The sequence below is a fragment of the Stegodyphus dumicola genome, chromosome 8, assembly GCF_044657685.1.
Source record: "Stegodyphus dumicola isolate Sdum_Otavi_A_Nest chromosome 8, ASM4465768v1".
In the NCBI taxonomy this organism is placed as follows: domain Eukaryota; kingdom Metazoa; phylum Arthropoda; class Arachnida; order Araneae; family Eresidae; genus Stegodyphus; species Stegodyphus dumicola.
Genome location: NC_140775.1, coordinates 178,766,366 through 178,783,718, shown reverse-complemented (window position 1 = coordinate 178,783,718; position 17,353 = coordinate 178,766,366). Strand labels below are relative to the sequence as shown.

At 35.2% G+C, this 17,353-nt stretch overlaps 1 protein-coding gene across 1 annotated transcript in view; it reads right to left on the bottom strand.

Moving 5' to 3' along the window:
• The window catches only part of LOC118200718 (uncharacterized), a 127,757-nt gene that overhangs the window by 36,934 nt on the left and 73,470 nt on the right, over positions 1–17,353 (bottom strand). The window contains exons 12-16 of the mRNA XM_085822802.1: positions 16,885–16,968; positions 12,653–12,785; positions 6,052–6,164; positions 4,693–4,753; positions 1,161–1,275 (exon numbers count right to left, since the gene is read on the bottom strand). Of these exons, the coding sequence (XP_085678928.1) occupies positions 1,161–1,275; positions 4,693–4,753; positions 6,052–6,164; positions 12,653–12,785; positions 16,885–16,968 (506 nt within the window). The remainder of the gene's footprint in view (positions 1–1,160; positions 1,276–4,692; positions 4,754–6,051; positions 6,165–12,652; positions 12,786–16,884; positions 16,969–17,353) is intronic.

Below are 17,353 nucleotides of genomic sequence, written 5' to 3'. Positions count from 1 at the left end.
GCATGTCTGTTGTCATCCAGTGCCCACCGTCATTTCTCTGAGATCCTGTGAAAGTCTGTAAAACGGTTTCCACAGTTCTTTCGCTCGTTACTGTCCTCTTCCTGCCGAGCAATCCTTTTTGCACATCGCACACAGTTCTTTCTGGATCAAAGTTGACGTATATTCTTACGGTCGTTATGGTGGAGAAGAATCAAATCTTATTCTGCAACGTCTTGCCATCTCATACACATTCTCAGTTTAACACTTTAAAATCCACTTACGTTGATCGAACGAAGAATATAACTTCTGCCGCTTAGTGTACCCCAGGGTTTCCAAAGGGGTCGATATTGATCGTCTGGGATTCGATGAAATTTGAAAGGGGGTTAGTAATGAATGATCAATGAACCGATTGGAGTTCGATAGCCGAATATGCACCGATAGTTAATTGGCATAATCAACATCCCATTCATTGCACAAAAATTTTATAATAAAACTGATAATTAATTATTTATCGATGCAAAGTTATATCATGTAATAGAAAGGAAGAAAACATATAAAATAAATATATGGGAAAAATAACATTAAAATCCTTTCATTTATTTGTAAAGTATTTATTTATTTTATTTAACCAGTTATTTTATGTTACGTTCCTTTATAGTCATTCTTCCTTTTCTTTTTATTGCCAAAATGAAAATTTTAGTTTGCACGTATTCAATTAATGTAAAAAGACTACTCTACGAATTAATATTTAAAGGGAGTAGTATTTTAAGACACAGTATTTGTGCCATATGATAATAATGTGCTTTCGTAATGCCCTTGTACTACTTGCCATAAATTCATGCTTATATTTTTGATAACGTGTCTAACCTTTTCTTAAATTCGGTTAAAGTGTGTGTGTGAAGGGGAAAAACTAATCATTCATGTATTAAAAGATAATTTTGCCTACAAAATAGTTATAATTTATTATTATTATTATTTTGCTGAATTACTTGAAATTTTCAAACCTGATTTTATAACAAATTCAGTCTCTCATAGTGAAAGCAATACCTTTCTTAGTCCCAATCGGGACTGTGAGGGATATTGCTTTATGTTTATACCATAAAGTGTAACATTTCTCTTCGTTCGAATTGTGGTATTTTCAACCGAAGAGTTTTGACAAAGCGAAAAAACGCATCACATACCAGCAGTTATCTTCTTTTTCGAGGCAGTTAGTGGCACAAGCTTCCTCCGTGGTCACACCTTCAACTTCTTGTGTTCCAGTAATTACTTTGTCGTCTTCAGGATCTAGATAGTCGACTAAAAATGAAAGAAAAACTTCAGGCAAATGCAAAAATAGGATATTAATTTGTATAATGCGCATGGATAGTCTTTTTCCTTAGGTTGTAGGGGCCGTTTCACTCTCTGGAGCAGTAAACTTGGAAAATCAACTGTTCTCCGGTAGGGATTCGAACCATGGATCTTTCAACTGCTAACAGAACATGCTAACCACTTACAGCACGAAAGCATGCGCAAAGAATTTGAATTAGGAGAAAAAGTAAAGCTTCAACGACACAGCCACATAAAAAAATTGAGTTGAAAATGTGTAGGGCGTCGACAAACTTTACAGGAGTAAAAGCAGGATTTGAAATTCCTCTATGAATGCGATTGAAAACCGCCAGCTGCATCTGAGAAACTGTCCGAATGATATATTGAATGATTTAAAAACGTGAATTCTTTACATAAAACCTTTAATTTTTATTTCTTTAGTATTAGAAATATCTTTTAATCTCGTTAAAAATCTATTTCATGACATGAGAAGGTAATAAAAAAATCGTATGTAATGAATGATTGAATGGTAACCCTCATTGGGATATAATTTTTTAAAACTATAACCCAGACTTTTCAAGAAATCAGAAACATTTGAAAGCATATCAATATGCAGTTTTCTTACGCAATCGCAATGTAAATTATTTGTCTTACTTTTAAGAAGTGATGGCCATTCAAAATTTCTAAAAACGGAACTTCATCAAATCCATCAATTTTTAACATAATAACAATGATAGCAGGTGTGTGATTCTAAAAACTTCTTCAGAAGCACTAAATTATCCTAATTAACATTACTTATTGCAAAAAGACATATGTAGAATTACAACTTGCTGCAGTTCTATATATGTCTTAGTTTTATTGCCACCTCGACGCTCTGCCAGCTGAAGAGCTAGGACCCCTCTCCATCCCCATTCACCTAAAACCAAGCTGTCAAGGACGTGGCCAGTATTTTGGAGGGTGACCCCTGGGATCGCTTACTAAGACATTCGCTTCTTGCAACGGTCCGCAATGGTTTTTATTTTTTAATAATAATAAATGTTACATCTATGAATTTATATAAGGAAATGCATTACCACATTAAATTAGTTAAAATTAAAACATACTTTAATAATATTACATCAGAAATATTAATACACTGCCTTCCAAAAGTTAAGGAACAGCATGTTTTTTGTGTCTAAGTTGAGAATGAAGCAACATAGAAACGAGAAATTTAGAGGTATTTTCACTAACCTGTATTGTTCACTAAACAGTTCTTTAATGAATGCGATATAGAATGTTTCTATAGTTTAATACAAACATGAATTACAACAAAAAATTGCACTCTTGGTAGAGAAATCCAGTCTTGAAGAAACAGTATATCACAGTTTTTTGAGGAAAAATGGGGTAGTGACATTACAAAAATGGATTCTAATAAGGAATGTGCCCATCCCTAGCTGCAATACATTGGCAGCAGCGACGTTCCATGCTATCAATTAAAGTGTCGGTCAGTGAAATGGAAAGCAATGACCAGACACGGAGTAAGCCTTGTTCAAGCTTATCTAACGGCACTGGAGAAGGACTTAGAGCAGCAATCTGCCTCTAAAGATGATCTATCGGATTCAGGTTTGGGGATTGAGCTGGCCATTCCAGCCACTTCATACCGTGACTCTCAAGATATTCTTCAGCAACCCGAGTTCGGTGCGGTCGCTCATTATCGTCCAACAGAAAAAAATCCAGGATCAATAGCAGTGGCATATAGGCGGACGTATTTATCAAGAATCTCGTCTCGATATCTCACACCGGCCAAAGTTCCTCCATGGAACACATGCAGGCCAGTGTGACCACCGAGAGAGATCCCAGCCCAAACCATTATTCCACCCCCTCTGTAACTGTGCTTTTCCACAATGTGGGATTGGTTGTATCTGGTGCGTTGTTCCTTCCAGATCAGCTGACGACCTGAATTACTCCAGTGTTTACCTGTACTCGTCTGTAAAGAAAACAGATGTCTATTGTTGACTGGTCCAGGAGACATGTTCTCCTGCCCAACACTAGGCGCCTCTGTGTCCTTGGGTCAAGGGGACGCAAACAACAGGTCGTCTTGCATACATATTGAAGACTTGTATTGTACAGGCGTCTGCGCACTGTAATAGTTAAGATTCTTGTTCCTTTTGCCACTAAATGATCTGTCATGAGCTAAGGCATAGTAATGTTACTCCTCCTTCGGGCCGAAAGAGCTAAATATTCTTCTGCAGGTGTTGTAACTCTAGGTCACAGAATCTTCGCTTTCAAAATGATTCCATAGTCGGTGGACCATACTAGGAGAGACATTGAGACGTCTAGCAGCATCAGCTTGTGACATCCCCATTTCCATTCATCCGATCGTCCGCCACCTCAACAAATCGAGCAAACGACTTTTAGACATTGATAGACTCTCTTGGATATTGTCAACGAAATTGGTAATAAAAACTGAAAACCAACACACGTGAACAAACCTAAAAGTTTTGTATTTTTTCTCTAACTACTATATAAATATTCATTTCTATAAAATAAAAGCGGTAGCTATTCTTTTTGTATATATAATATCTTCAACTTCGTTACTATCATGCATATAAACTGTGAATTTAAATGTTACTGACATTTGTGTAATGGTGAGCTTTGGAAAACATGCTGTTCCTGAACTTTTGGAGAGCATTTTTTATCATTTATCAAATACTTAAGTATGAAAATGAGTAATTGTAAAACAAAAAAAAAATTTCTGTGAAATTAAACAAATCGCGTTCAAAGCACACTGCAGGATAAAAATTTTGAGTGTAAATAACAGCAAAAACTAATTCTCAGATAGAAGATTTATCCTTCGTAATGCTTCGGTTTATGCTTCGTACTTGAAATGCTTTCAGTTCACTAGCATTTCAAGTAGAATGAATATAGCTAGCACTCAGCGCGCTACATAAAAGCTACATTAATTGATGGATTAAGGATTAGTTAGTTTACGGTTAAGTCACGGCATTCGAGATAAAGGGCCACCCAGCTCTCTCGTAAGGTCGCGGTTAAGCTATCTCGCTAAGGAGAGGGATGTCTTCGTGGTGAGCTTCTGAAGAAAAACTATTCATATTCGCCCTACATACGAGATAAAAACGTAGACTGCCAGTTTCGCTGTGATTTGAATCCGGTTCAAACTACCATTGCTCAAGAATTTTAAAGCTCAGCGGCTAGTGGGCTTCGTTAAATGTTGGAAAAGATCTTAAATTTTAGATATCATCTTAATTTTAGAGATACTGTTTAACAGCAAATTTCAATAAATCTCAGAAAATTAAAGAAGACACTTGACTATGCTTAAAATTATTCTGATCTGCCTTTATGCAACAACATTCCCTTCCAATAGTTTAGTACTAATAAACTTCGGAAATATTATAAATAAAATATACTTACGAAGAACTGGCGGCTTTCCAAGGATTAAAAGTGTTATGTAAAGACCATCATCCATGTCAACCTACAAAATAATTGCATTATTTAATAAAACTGTAGTCCTAATAGTACAACTGCAATTAAAAATAAATTACAAAAACTTAATTACTGTTTTAACCCTAAAACAAAATTATGTATTGCTCTTCTTGAAAATGATTTTGTAAACTATCCTTGCCTTACACTCGCATGTGCAATCTAGTATCTAACACGTGTTATCACTCAGCTTCTATGGTAAAATTAAAAGCATTTCTTCTTCATCATTACCTCGACAGCTCAGAGTGGGCCCTGGCCTTCTCCAGGCATCTCTGCTTTTGGCAACTGTTTTCCAGCTTTCGACTTTTAGAATGGTTAGGTCATTTTCAACCGAATCGATCCATCTCATCGGAGACCTACACCTAGGTCCGTTCCTATGACCTTTGTCAGAAAGAATTTCTTTACAACATCGAACTTCATGCCTTCTGGCCAGATGACGAGCCTATTTAAGCCTCCGTAGTTTGAACAATTTTACTACATCAGGTTGTTTATAAATCTTGTATAGCTTAAAATTAAATCTTCTACTGCAATATCTATTCATGTGGACCCCATCAAGTATGCAACGCAATATCCTTTTCTCAAAAATCAAAGCTTCCTCATCACGGAAAGTCAGCGCGCATGTCTTTAGCTCATAACGAAAGTCTTTAGCTGCATGGTCATGAAAACATCTATTTGTAGCAGACGAAAAGTATTTATTTAATTTAATTTCAGTGTCAATGTTTTGAAAAAATTTGAATGTCATTAGATAATTTTCTGTACAATTGTTGATCTTTTTTTGTTGAACTTCCTCAAGCAATATATGAGTGCAAGGCTGTCTATTACCTCTACGATAAGTAGATGATTTTCGGAACAAGTGCTGATCTATCTTGTTGAACTTGCTAAAACAACATATCAGTATGAGGCTGTCTATTATCTCAACGTATGGTAATTAGATAATTTTCTCAACAAGTGCTAATCTTTCTTGCTGAACTTCCTCAAGCAACATATCAGTTCGAGGTTGTCTGTTATCTCAAAGTACAGTAATTGGATAATTTTCAGGAAAACTTATCTTCCTTGTAGAATATTTTCAAACAACGTATCAAGGCAAGACTGTCTTCTACGTAATTTTTTTTTATCTTTTAAAAAACCCTTACAAAATGTGAAGCCATATAATAATGTGAGACCGTTTTACAATGGGCCAAAATGATTAGAATTAATTTTGAAGCATTAGTTTTGAACATCGTTTTCCAAAAAGATAAATTAAACAGAAGAAGAATTTCCAATGTAAGAAATTTTATAATTTTTACTTACCAGTATTATTGGCATTCTTACAGCATTAATCTCTGACTGAAGAGAAAGCGCGTTCAAGATATTAGACCGGATACTTGGACCATCTTCATTGATATTCTGCAGCACATCTTTATCTACGAAATATATAATATGCAATGCATAATTAAGAGAAACTGACCTTTTTCTTAAAATATTAAATAACTGGTACGATTTTATTTTGAGCTAAAATATGCTTATTTTGACTATGATATTTCTTTTCCATTTGCCAGTTGAAAATGAAGCTGATTGGTGAAAATAATTTAACCTTTAAAGGTTAAATTATTTAAATTATTTACAAAAATTATATAATCGTCAAAATTATTTAACCTTTTGTTTTAAGATAAAGTTCAATGGTAATTGAATGACTAAAACGACAGCATCAATATCATAAATATATACGGGCCCACCAGCGGCCGAGCGGTAAAGACGCTGAACACTGGTAGTTCGGTCTGAGGTTCGAATCCCGCGAACGGGCTGGCTGCATGGGCGTTTTCGTGGTTTTCCCCATGGTTAACGTGTATACGAGCCAGTTTCCCTTAGAAAGTCCTCCACGAAAGGCATCCCTCCCTTTAGGCAGATAGCCCTCGTGTGCTTTGCCATAATTAAATACACCAACCAACACCAACACCATAAATATATACGATTACTAGCAATAATTACAGCTGTGATACTATGTTTCAGTGCTCGAAATTTTAGATATATTTCCATTTCTTATTTTATGTAATAATAGTACCTACACTCAAAGATGTAGTTTTTCAAATTTTAATGAAGCTTGATTAAATGGAACATATTCTCCCATTCTATTTTGGTTCAATGCCCCTTTACAAAGTTTCGTTTGTTCAACGCGCTCTCTACCCTTCCAACACAAGGCACGCTAGATGTATTTTGAATGCAATGTGAAAGTACTTATCCGAAGATGCATACAAACTTTTGGATATTTGTTTCACTTGCACTGCATCAAATTACTAATAAAAACTCATCTCTCAGAACGAAAATAGAAAAGTAAATTTTCAAACCTTTTATAATTGACCTGCAAAATATATACAGATACTTGCCACATTACGCGCTGTAGAACATTTCAGGAGAGTAATGTCACTGCAAATATGGATTTGGAATTATATTTTTTAGAATAGTAAATGAATGGTTTCTAAATCCGGATCCCTTGGAACAGAAAAATGGATTAAGTGCATAGAAGTTGGTGACACTTGTATGCACCAACAAACTAACCTTTCATACAAGTTGGTGCAATTTGCACCAACTTGTATGAAAGGTAGATGGTGCTACTTTGGTAGACGGTTGCACGGATTTTGGCGATTTTTCTTTTGGCGAGTAATACAACTTATGGTAAACCCATTGCTGCATAAGTTATTTATGGTAACCGATACTTTGTTGACATTTTATTTAAAAAATAATGCGTGTTATTATGCATAAATTCCGTGTTTTAAATATTATTTATGGCTTCTAAATATTAAAAATCAATTTAATTTTGCATTTTTATTTAAAATAAAAATTTTATTCTTTATCATATTTTATGAAATTTTATGCAGTGGATGATGTAATCAGTGACGTCACCTTACTTTAGAAGTAATTGGTTTTAATATCTATAAATTTAATCTAATGTTTTAAACATTATTTATGGCTGTTAAATATTAAAATACAATTTAATTTTGCATTTCTTTTTTAAAATGATTTTATTATGTATGATTATTTAAATAATTTTAATTCTAGACGTGATGTAATCAGCTCTCTGATTGGTTATAGAATATTTGTGCATTAATGAGCTGTAATCAGCTCCCTGATAAGTTGCTGAAAATTTGTGCATTACCGCGCCATTTTAAAATTTAATTCATATCTTCGAATTCCTTCAAAAATGTCTCATTCAAAGATGAATGTTGTTTTTGATAAGTACCAAGAATTTTTGGTTTCGGAATCAAAAAATTGTCCTTTGAGACCTTATTTTCGCCAGCCTGGCTTTCCTAATCAAAGATTTATTTATAAATTCTTACAAGGGTCAGAGGAAATTTATTTTAAATTTTTGAAGGAAACGTCGCTAATTGTTTCTTCAATGAAGTGCGAAAATGTAGATCACAGATGAAGACCGTTAGAAGAGCCGATTCTGAGAAGGCCGTATATGATATTGTGGTCATGTTGGAAGAAATAACCGCTGTAACGGTAAGAAAATTATTAGACATTCCTCCTTTTTTACCGACAACAAACTAATTGCTGTCATTTTAGCTCTAGTGTACGAAGCGTTCTTATTTACTTATTTTAAAGTCTTTAATTTAAGTAATATTTTAATTCTTTTAAACGTTGGTATGATGGTTTTTAATTCGATATTCAATTTAGTAATATTTTAATCCAATTAAAGGTTGGCGCAATGTTTTTTAGTGGTATTTTTATTCTATTTCTATGCTGTATGAAAGTAATAATTTAACCTTTCTTTAGTATTTTATACTCTTATTTAGTATGTAGTATTTTATATTACTATTTATTTTAAATGTATTTATTTACACTTGCCTGCCATCTTAAAAAACGACATTTTCAACAAAAAATTAATCCATTACTTTTAACGATATTTTTTTTTTTTTTTAAAGTTTCGAATACTTTACTATGCGTAAAAACAGCGTTTTTCAAGATGGCTGATGATTGTAAAAATCGCGCCAACAATTGCGCCAACGTAAATCGCCAAAAATCCGTGCAACCGTCAACCAAAGTAGCAGCAGGTAGATTGACATACCTTATTATGGTCCTTTCGTAAACGCTTGATTATATTAATATTTGTATAATGAAGTGAATGTTTAAATGTTTGTTTCAAAAATATCTAATCAACCAAATTTTCCAAGCGTTTTTATGGTCCACTTGCTTCTCAACACGTCCTTACTACCCTTCGGACAAGTAACGCCCACACAAATCTCCTCAGCACCTACTAGTCGGTCTTTAACAGCCTGAAAACCCGTTTATTTTCACGCAATATACTTCTCTTATGCACATGGAAGACTTAATACACACACATGTACTCGTGTTGTATACGAGGTTGCAGCCGTTAAACCGAGGCAATATTCTGCGTTACAGTCGTTAAACCGAGGTAGTACTTGATGTCGCAGCCGTTAAAACCAGGTATGCAGCCGTTAAACCGAGGTATGCAGCCGTTAAACCGAGGTAGCACTCGGTATTGCAGTCGTTAAACCGAAGTATCACTGGGTGTTGCAACCGAGGTTGCAGTCATTAGAGGCATTCGGTCCCAGGCAGTTGAGGTTTCACCATTAAAGCCCAAGCGTGAGCTGTTAAAGGCCTTTCATGCTGGGAGTGCATCTGAATTAACGGGGTTGGTTCCATGTGTCGAGTAGCTCCGCTGGTGTCCGCCGATAACATCGTGGCAAAAACATCGCGGATGAAAACGTCGCGGAGAAAACAACGCAAGGTGAAAACGTCGTGCTACAAAACATCGTGGGAGAAAACATCGCAAAGAGAAAACATCGCAGTTTTAAAACATCGTGGTACAAAACATCGTCGTCGAAAATAAAGCAGTTCAAAAACTTCGCAGTTTAAAAACATCGTCGTCGAAAACATCGTGATAAAAAATAATCTACAAATCATCGCATGACGATAACATCCCAGATATGCTTTTTTCAGGCTTTAATAACTGTAAATGGAGATATGGTTCCCATAAGGATTTGTGAGCGCAAGATGTAAAGAAGGATAATTTTTACTTTCACAGTTTTTTATTGACTAATAAATTTTTGTTGAAAAAGTAAGAAGGAAACTTAAGCGTAGAAAATTAAATGCAACTTATAGATTATACTTTTCATAAAAAATTACCAGTAAAAACTTTATAAAAAATTATTTATTTATGGTCTTTGTTAGTTAACTATGTCGGTTTAAAATTCTATTGAGTGCTATAAGTTGCATTAATTTTCTATGCTTGAGTTTCCTTCGTATTTTCTCAGCAAAAATTTATTAGTTAATAAAAAATATGAAAGTAAAAATTATCCTTCTTTCCATCTTGCGCTCACGAATCATTATGGGAATATCCATTAACAGTTATTAAAAGCCTGAAAAAAAGCATGTCTGCGATGTTATCGTCATGCGATGATTTGTAGATACTTTATTTTTTACCGCGATATTTTCGACGACGATGTTTTTAAACTGCGAAGTTTTTGAACTGCTTTATTTTCGACGACGATGTTTTGTACCACGATGTTTTAGGACTGCAATGTTTTCTCTTTGCGATGTTTTCTCCCACGATGTTTTGTAGCACGACGTTTTCGCCTTGCGTTGTTTTCTCCGCGACGTTTTCGTCCGCGATGTTCTTTCCGCGATGTTTTCGGCTGTAACCGCTCCGCTATAGTGAAGTTCAGATTTTTCAACTGAAGAAAAACTGATTTGCTCGATATCTTGGAGCGGTATAAGTTGTGCCAGATGGCTCCTTTAGCTCAGGTGAATCCTAGTATAAAGTCCTTTACTTCCATGCTGGGAAATTGCGCTGGTTATCATTAATTTAAAAAAAATCACAAAAATGACGAATGCTCAAAAAGTTACATGTAGAATTTAATGAAACTGACCCACAATATACAACACATACTAACGTATAAAATAATACCAAAAGAAATTGCAGACATTTATGGCGTTATAGAAACTAGCATATGTATAAAATGAAAAAAACGGACTTGTCAGTTTGGTATAGGAAAATTATCTTCAGTATGGAGTATGATCTTCCCTGGAAGCAATACAACACATACAGCGATGTGCGATGCTATCAATTATGCATTCTCTTTGCTCTGTAGGAAGTGAGAGTCATTGCTCTTGTAAAGCAGCTGCAAGTGTGGCAGTGGTCTGAAAAGGAGGTCTGAGAGCAGATATATGTCCTTCTAAAGCATCTCAAACATGCTCGAAAGGATTCAGGTCCGGTGATCGAGCTGACAACTCCGAATTGTTTGCTGCTGAAGATAATAATCCACGATGCGAGCCCTGTACTGTCTAGCGTTGTCGTCCTGTAGCAGGAAATTATCAGCTATTGCCCCAGCATAAGGGCACACATAAGCATCAAGAATGTCGTCTTTATAGGTCTGAGCATTCATGGTTCCACGTTTAAAAACTATGCGTCCACCCAAAGATATACCATTCCAAAAACAGACACTACTTTCTCCGTATGCGCCTCTTTTGTGGATGTTTGATGGATGATAACGAGTTTCAGGTTCTCTCCAAATCAAATGACGCATATATCGCTTTGGAGGCTAAACCTGGACTCATCCGTAAAGATAACAGCCGTCCATTGATCAGCTGTTTAGTGGACATGTTGACATGCCCACCTCAAACGTTCCCTTCTATGACATGACGTGAGCGGCATGCAAATGGCTGGTTCCCTGGCCTAAAGACCTTTTTGTGAAGTTGGTTAACGCACGGTTGACGTTGACACCAATTACTCAGGGGCTGCAGCAAGGGATGATCTGAGTTGAGTCGGAGTTGAGGTTCTGTTTCTTCGTCCGCATAACAACAAATGTCAGCCACCAGCACTCGTCTTAGCGGTTGGCCATCCTTGGCTGAACCTCCTGGATGTCAAATCTGTTGTTAGAAATTGTTGCCAAGGTTTATGAATCACAGAAGGACTCACAATTATCCATCTGGCTACGTTTATCTGACGTTGTTTTGCCTCTAGTCTCTCAGTAGCTCTCCATCGCATTTCTTCGGCTAGATGATGCCTGGAGGTCATTGTTACAAATTGGCTATCCCATATTTCTTATCTCAGAATCACAGCGAAATTTGCAGGCTTACTCTGAAACATGCAATTGTATGCTCCTCGTAGATGACGTATTTCGATTGCAGTGCCACTAATTTGCATACTGCAGTTTTACTCAGCATTTCTTATCTGATAACATATTCAAATTTTATACAGATTGGCTTATTTTTGAACGAGTTATCGCTAATTTGGGGATTTTTTTCCTTTATATTTGGAAACCAATTTCTTTAAAAAATTTAATTTTCAACAAATAACAAAATCTAACTTTTAATACGGCCTCCCGGTTCCCATACTTATATTTGGGAAAGTTTTATAATCGTTATGAAAAAAATTAAAATACAAGAAGTACTCCCGTACGACAAAAATTGATCGGTATACTTAATTTCAAAATTTGCAATTTTTTTATGTCATTTTCAACTTTCTTGAGAGATCGGTTAACTTAGAATAATTTGAGAAAATAAATTTAAATCAAGTGCAGCAAAAAATGTGTATAATTTAATAGGCCGTCCACACCAATTTGTTTTAATTGCACCTAAGTTAACCATGATTTTGAGTTAACTGCGGATATCTTTTTCAGTATTATATCCATTAGTTAGGAGATGACTATGTAACAAATGTTTGCTAAGAAGTTAACATGTTATAAGGCTGATCGCATATTTTCGTAGAGTAAGTATATTGAATCAACTTCATAAAAGAGAAATGAGAAGAAATAAATAAAACATCATCTTATAAAACCAGCAACAGTATTTTATCTTAAAAATTCCATCTTAATGAAAATAGCTAGAGTTTTACAAGTGTTAGAAATATGTACTTTAATTACTTGAAAAATAAAATATTACAATTTACCTGCATTGAAGCCTAGGGTAACCCAGACGTAGTCATCATCATTTCTGTAGCACTGCTGAATGTTGAATACTCTCCTACGAGCTCTGATCTGTGTACTGAATCCAAAGAAGTTGAAAGTCAATACTTCCACATTCTGTGACAAAAAAAAGGAAAGAAAATAACTCATCCAGTCTTAACTTGAATAAATAATTAGCACACGAAGTTGTTGAAGGCGCCGTCTACTATTTCAGATATAGAGAAGAGGGAAGAAATAATAGCACTTACATATTAACACAACTACCTTGGCGCAATTTGGCAACTTTTTAAGGGAGAAAAACTATGATGACATATTCATTTATGTCATCATACTTATCATATTTTTATTTTTATATTTCATTTCACTTTCTTTCATTCTATTTGGTAACAGTTACATATCGGCTGCAAGTTGAAGATCTTGGCAACGTTTTTAGAAAGATCGACTAGCCATCGATATTTATCGTTAAGTCAACAAGCATTATTAGCACAAGAAAACACACTTTAGCAATTCGAAATGCATATTTAATTATTAAATAAAGTTTCGTTGTGTACATGGGTTCTTCCCATGTACACAACGATCTGTTCCGGTCTGTTCAACGATCTGATCACGATGATCCAAGAATGGTTAAACACTGGAATATACAAACGCATACAAAAATGATGAAGAATCTTATGCGCATCTTTGTGAGAGTTTGGCACATTCTCAAAATTTGGCGATTTCTGTTCAAGTTGGTTGCGATAACGCGTAAGTACCAATGCTTTAGGATTGGCAGTTAGTTTCTGAACAGAGAGTCCGCATTAATTATGAAATTTAAACAACATAAATAAAAGACAGGCAGAAAGAAAGATAACTGTTTTGGAAGCTAAAAACAAAATTAACTTAAATTTGGACAATACGGAATTTAAGATTTGAGGGCAGCCGCAAATCTGGAGCTGTACTCCTTTGCTCAGTGGGCTTAGGTGATAATCAGGAACTACAAAAGAGGAACATTTATTTAAAACAAGAAAACTTTTGCGAGAACTTCAGTCTCTTGTCTAAACAGTCTAAACATTTGTTTAGACTGCAATCACTTTCACTAAAGTATAGTCATAAAAATTATGAAAAAACCTTAAAAGTTCTTGAAAATAAAAAGAGATTTGATAAGCATGAAAAACCCAAATCGATGAAATGATGACGTGTATAGCGTAAGAGTTTTGCGTGAGGTACGCTCAAAACATTTTAATCCCAGCAGAGCTGTTGATAAATTCTTTAAAAGCTTTGGTGGCCAAGTGGCTGCTGTTTCTTTACTTCATGAGGAAATGGATAGTCAAATGTTATCTTCAATAGCTCCCAAGTTACCATTCAAATACATTCTTCTGTACTTCTTGAATCTAAAAAAATTGTTTACGATCACTAGATGATTCAGGACTATCTTTGCGCAGTAAGCATTACTTTACAATGTAGAGAGTCAATAGAGCTTAAATCGTGCCACAGCCCACTGAAGCTCGGCTCCGGCACTTCTCAGTTTCTGACGTAAATCGTAATTCTAGTCTCAACGCACCACTGCCCTAAATAAAAAGGGCTCCAGTGCATCTTTTATGCAAGTGAAATACAGTTTCAGCAGACAATTTTATTTTAAAAATAAACATGCCTTAAAAATCGATTATAACTTCTGAATGCAGGTTTGTCTTTTTCTAGAGAGCAAAAGCTTTGTCGGGGGTTAAGATTTTTAAGGAAAGAAAAGCCTCCACACAGATGTCAAAGCTTATTCTCTACCTAGTACAATGAATTTATGAAAACGTTAAAATCTTTTTCCTCGAAAGTACTAAAAGTAATTACCTCGGTCGTGTACGTCCGGTCCATTTCTAGCCGTGGATTTCGATCCAGATAGGAAAAAAGTGGATTTTTAGCCACGTCCAACGCTAAAGACCTCTTATTTCAGAGCTCCCGCAGACCTTTATAACTATATAACCAAACATTTTCATCTCCAGCGCGCAAAACTGTGTATCGGAAATTCTAAAGATATACTTATTTTAAAATTATTTTGCGATATTGCTGTTGAATTGAAGGTTTAAATGCAAAGAACATGATATTTAATAAATAAAGTGTAAGGATCTTAAGTTTTACTAACGTTTATTTTATTTTAAATCTTTACTATCACTTCTTATTTTCTACTTCCGGCCAGAATTATAAACGTTAAAGTATTTATGCAAAGTTTGTCTGGCGAACGCCAAGTATTTAAGTTGCGGCTTTTTGCCAAGCGAGAGAGAGGAAGCAGTGAGTCGAAGCAGGCCGCTTACCTTAGAAGTTTTACTCAGTTGCTGTTGCCTTCCAGGCCAGAGGTTTAATCCTCTTGATAATTTTAAACGTATTGTAGTGTTCACAGTTCTCTGTACTACATACGGCTTCCTGTTAATATAAGGCCAATCTTCCACGTTTATTATTTTAAAGTTAAATTAGAGTTTAGTTCTATTTTTTATATTTTTACGTTAGACCCCAAGTAGCGGGTCTGTGTATTCCGAAGTACGGAAATTATTGTAAATAGAGAAAAATAAAGGGTTTTGTATACCCTTCTTGTGTATCCTGTCTACTTGCCACAGTTTTGACCATAGCTTTAGTAAGCTCTCTGTTCCGAGTCAGGTTCTTGCATGTTCCCGAAGAAGGTTAAACGGAACATTGAACCTGATAAAAGGTAGCACACAAAACGTTAAAAAAAAGCTCCTTTGGGCGTAATGTAAAATCTGAGAGCTTTCAGATAGTATTAGTTTTGATTGTAGTTTTTTAACTGTTTTAATTATTAGTTATTTTATTATTTTAATAGTTATTTTTTTATTTTTTTCCTTCTTCCTGTCGGCCTTTCATATGGCTCCGGAATTTCTTATATTAAATATTAAGCCCTGGTTACATCGATGCTGGGATGCGAAAACTGTGCAACGCCCTTGTCGGGATTCGAACTCCGGACCTCCCGAATTCGCATCAGGTGTGCTTCCAGTTAGACCACGAAGGAAATAAGGAAGAAAGGAGAAAGAGGAAGAAAATAGCTTATAAAAATAGATCCCCAAACCACTGCGACGGTACTGAACACGACATGGCAGACGGTTTAGCACAGGTTGATTCTGAGTTTCTTCAGCTGGACTATGTTGTCCATCATTAGACTATGTTGTCTATCAGTAGACTATGTTGTCCAGCATAAGTATACCGGCCAACTTTTTTTGAAGGACTGGCGGAAAGTCAGAAATGTCGCGTGGGGGAAGTCCTGAAGACTCGGCTTAACGCTCTTAGAAATGTGAACGTAGCGAATTTTCCTCTCAGAATCTTGTTTTCAGTTCTCTCTTGCTCTTGCAAACTACTTGCCAAAAGATCTTTACGAGTTCGGTCTAGCGGACACATCAGTGTGCCCATTGTCTGGCCAAGCTGACACATAGGTAAAGGGTAAAGGTAAAAGTATGGAGGACACCAGAGATGTACCATAGGTCAACTGGTAATGCCTTCCCATACTAACTCTTAAAAAAGGGGGGGAATTGCAAGTTTTATAGGAATTAACATAGACTGAAGCTTTCCAAAAGGTCTAGAGTGTGCCTATTATGGTACATCGTGCAATCCCACAGTACGCCCCGCATCCAGTATTTATTAAAAATAATTATGTAGAACATAAGTAGATTACAAAATAGTCGGAATACAATTTGAGATTCACAAGATAAATTGAACATCTGATTTAGTGCAATTTATCTTGTGAATCTCAAATTGTATTCCGACTATTTTGTAATCTACTTATGTCCTCCTGGCCCTTTTCTTAATGGCGTTGCAGATAGTTATTCCACGCAGAATGTTGACATTTTGCTTGTTTCTACTTTACTGGGTGGCCTTAATGATTAATGGCCTAGGCTGAAAAGCTGAGGCCCGTCATAAGATAAAAAAATAATGTAGAGAAAACTAAAAAAAAACTGCTCGCTTCACTTACATATTTTGGATACTCAAATGTATTGTCATGACAAAAACTATAATACCTGCTTTCCTTGTTTTTAAAGGCCATTCAGACATATTCATAAGTAATCACCGAAGAATTTATATTATTCATAAAGAAAATATTCGAGTTTTGCAGTATCACGTAACTTAATTGCATGTGTAGGTTTTAAATACTATAAGCGCACCGTCATATCTAGAAAATTAAAATCTTATAGTTTTACAACGTTATTCAATATGAAATTAATAATATAAGATTTAATTGTTCGAATACCTTTCCTTCTCTTCCTCTAAAAATCATCTGGATTTGAGTAAGGGCATTCTTCACTGAATCTTTATTCCTTTCGACTTCAGTATCCTAAATCAAAAACAGTAACATTCGTTATACTTATGCACACACACACACGTGCATGTATATATATATATATAAAGAGAGAGAGAGAGAGATACGTATGTATATATGCGCAGAGATAATTCAGAGATAAATGAAAGAAAGCACAGATAAGAGAAATTTCCGATTATGATCACCTAATGCTAGAAAATGAAGATGACCTAATGAGGGAAAATGTTTAAGGTCACTAATGCTACCTGTAAACTAGAAGTTAAAATTTTTTTAAACCTGAGATATAAACCAAAATTTTGTTATGAAAACAAAAAATGTAAGATGTGGGGCAAACAATTAAATGAAAGAATGATAAAAAAATAAAGGAATAGTAATAAACTATTATTCATCCTTTGTTTTC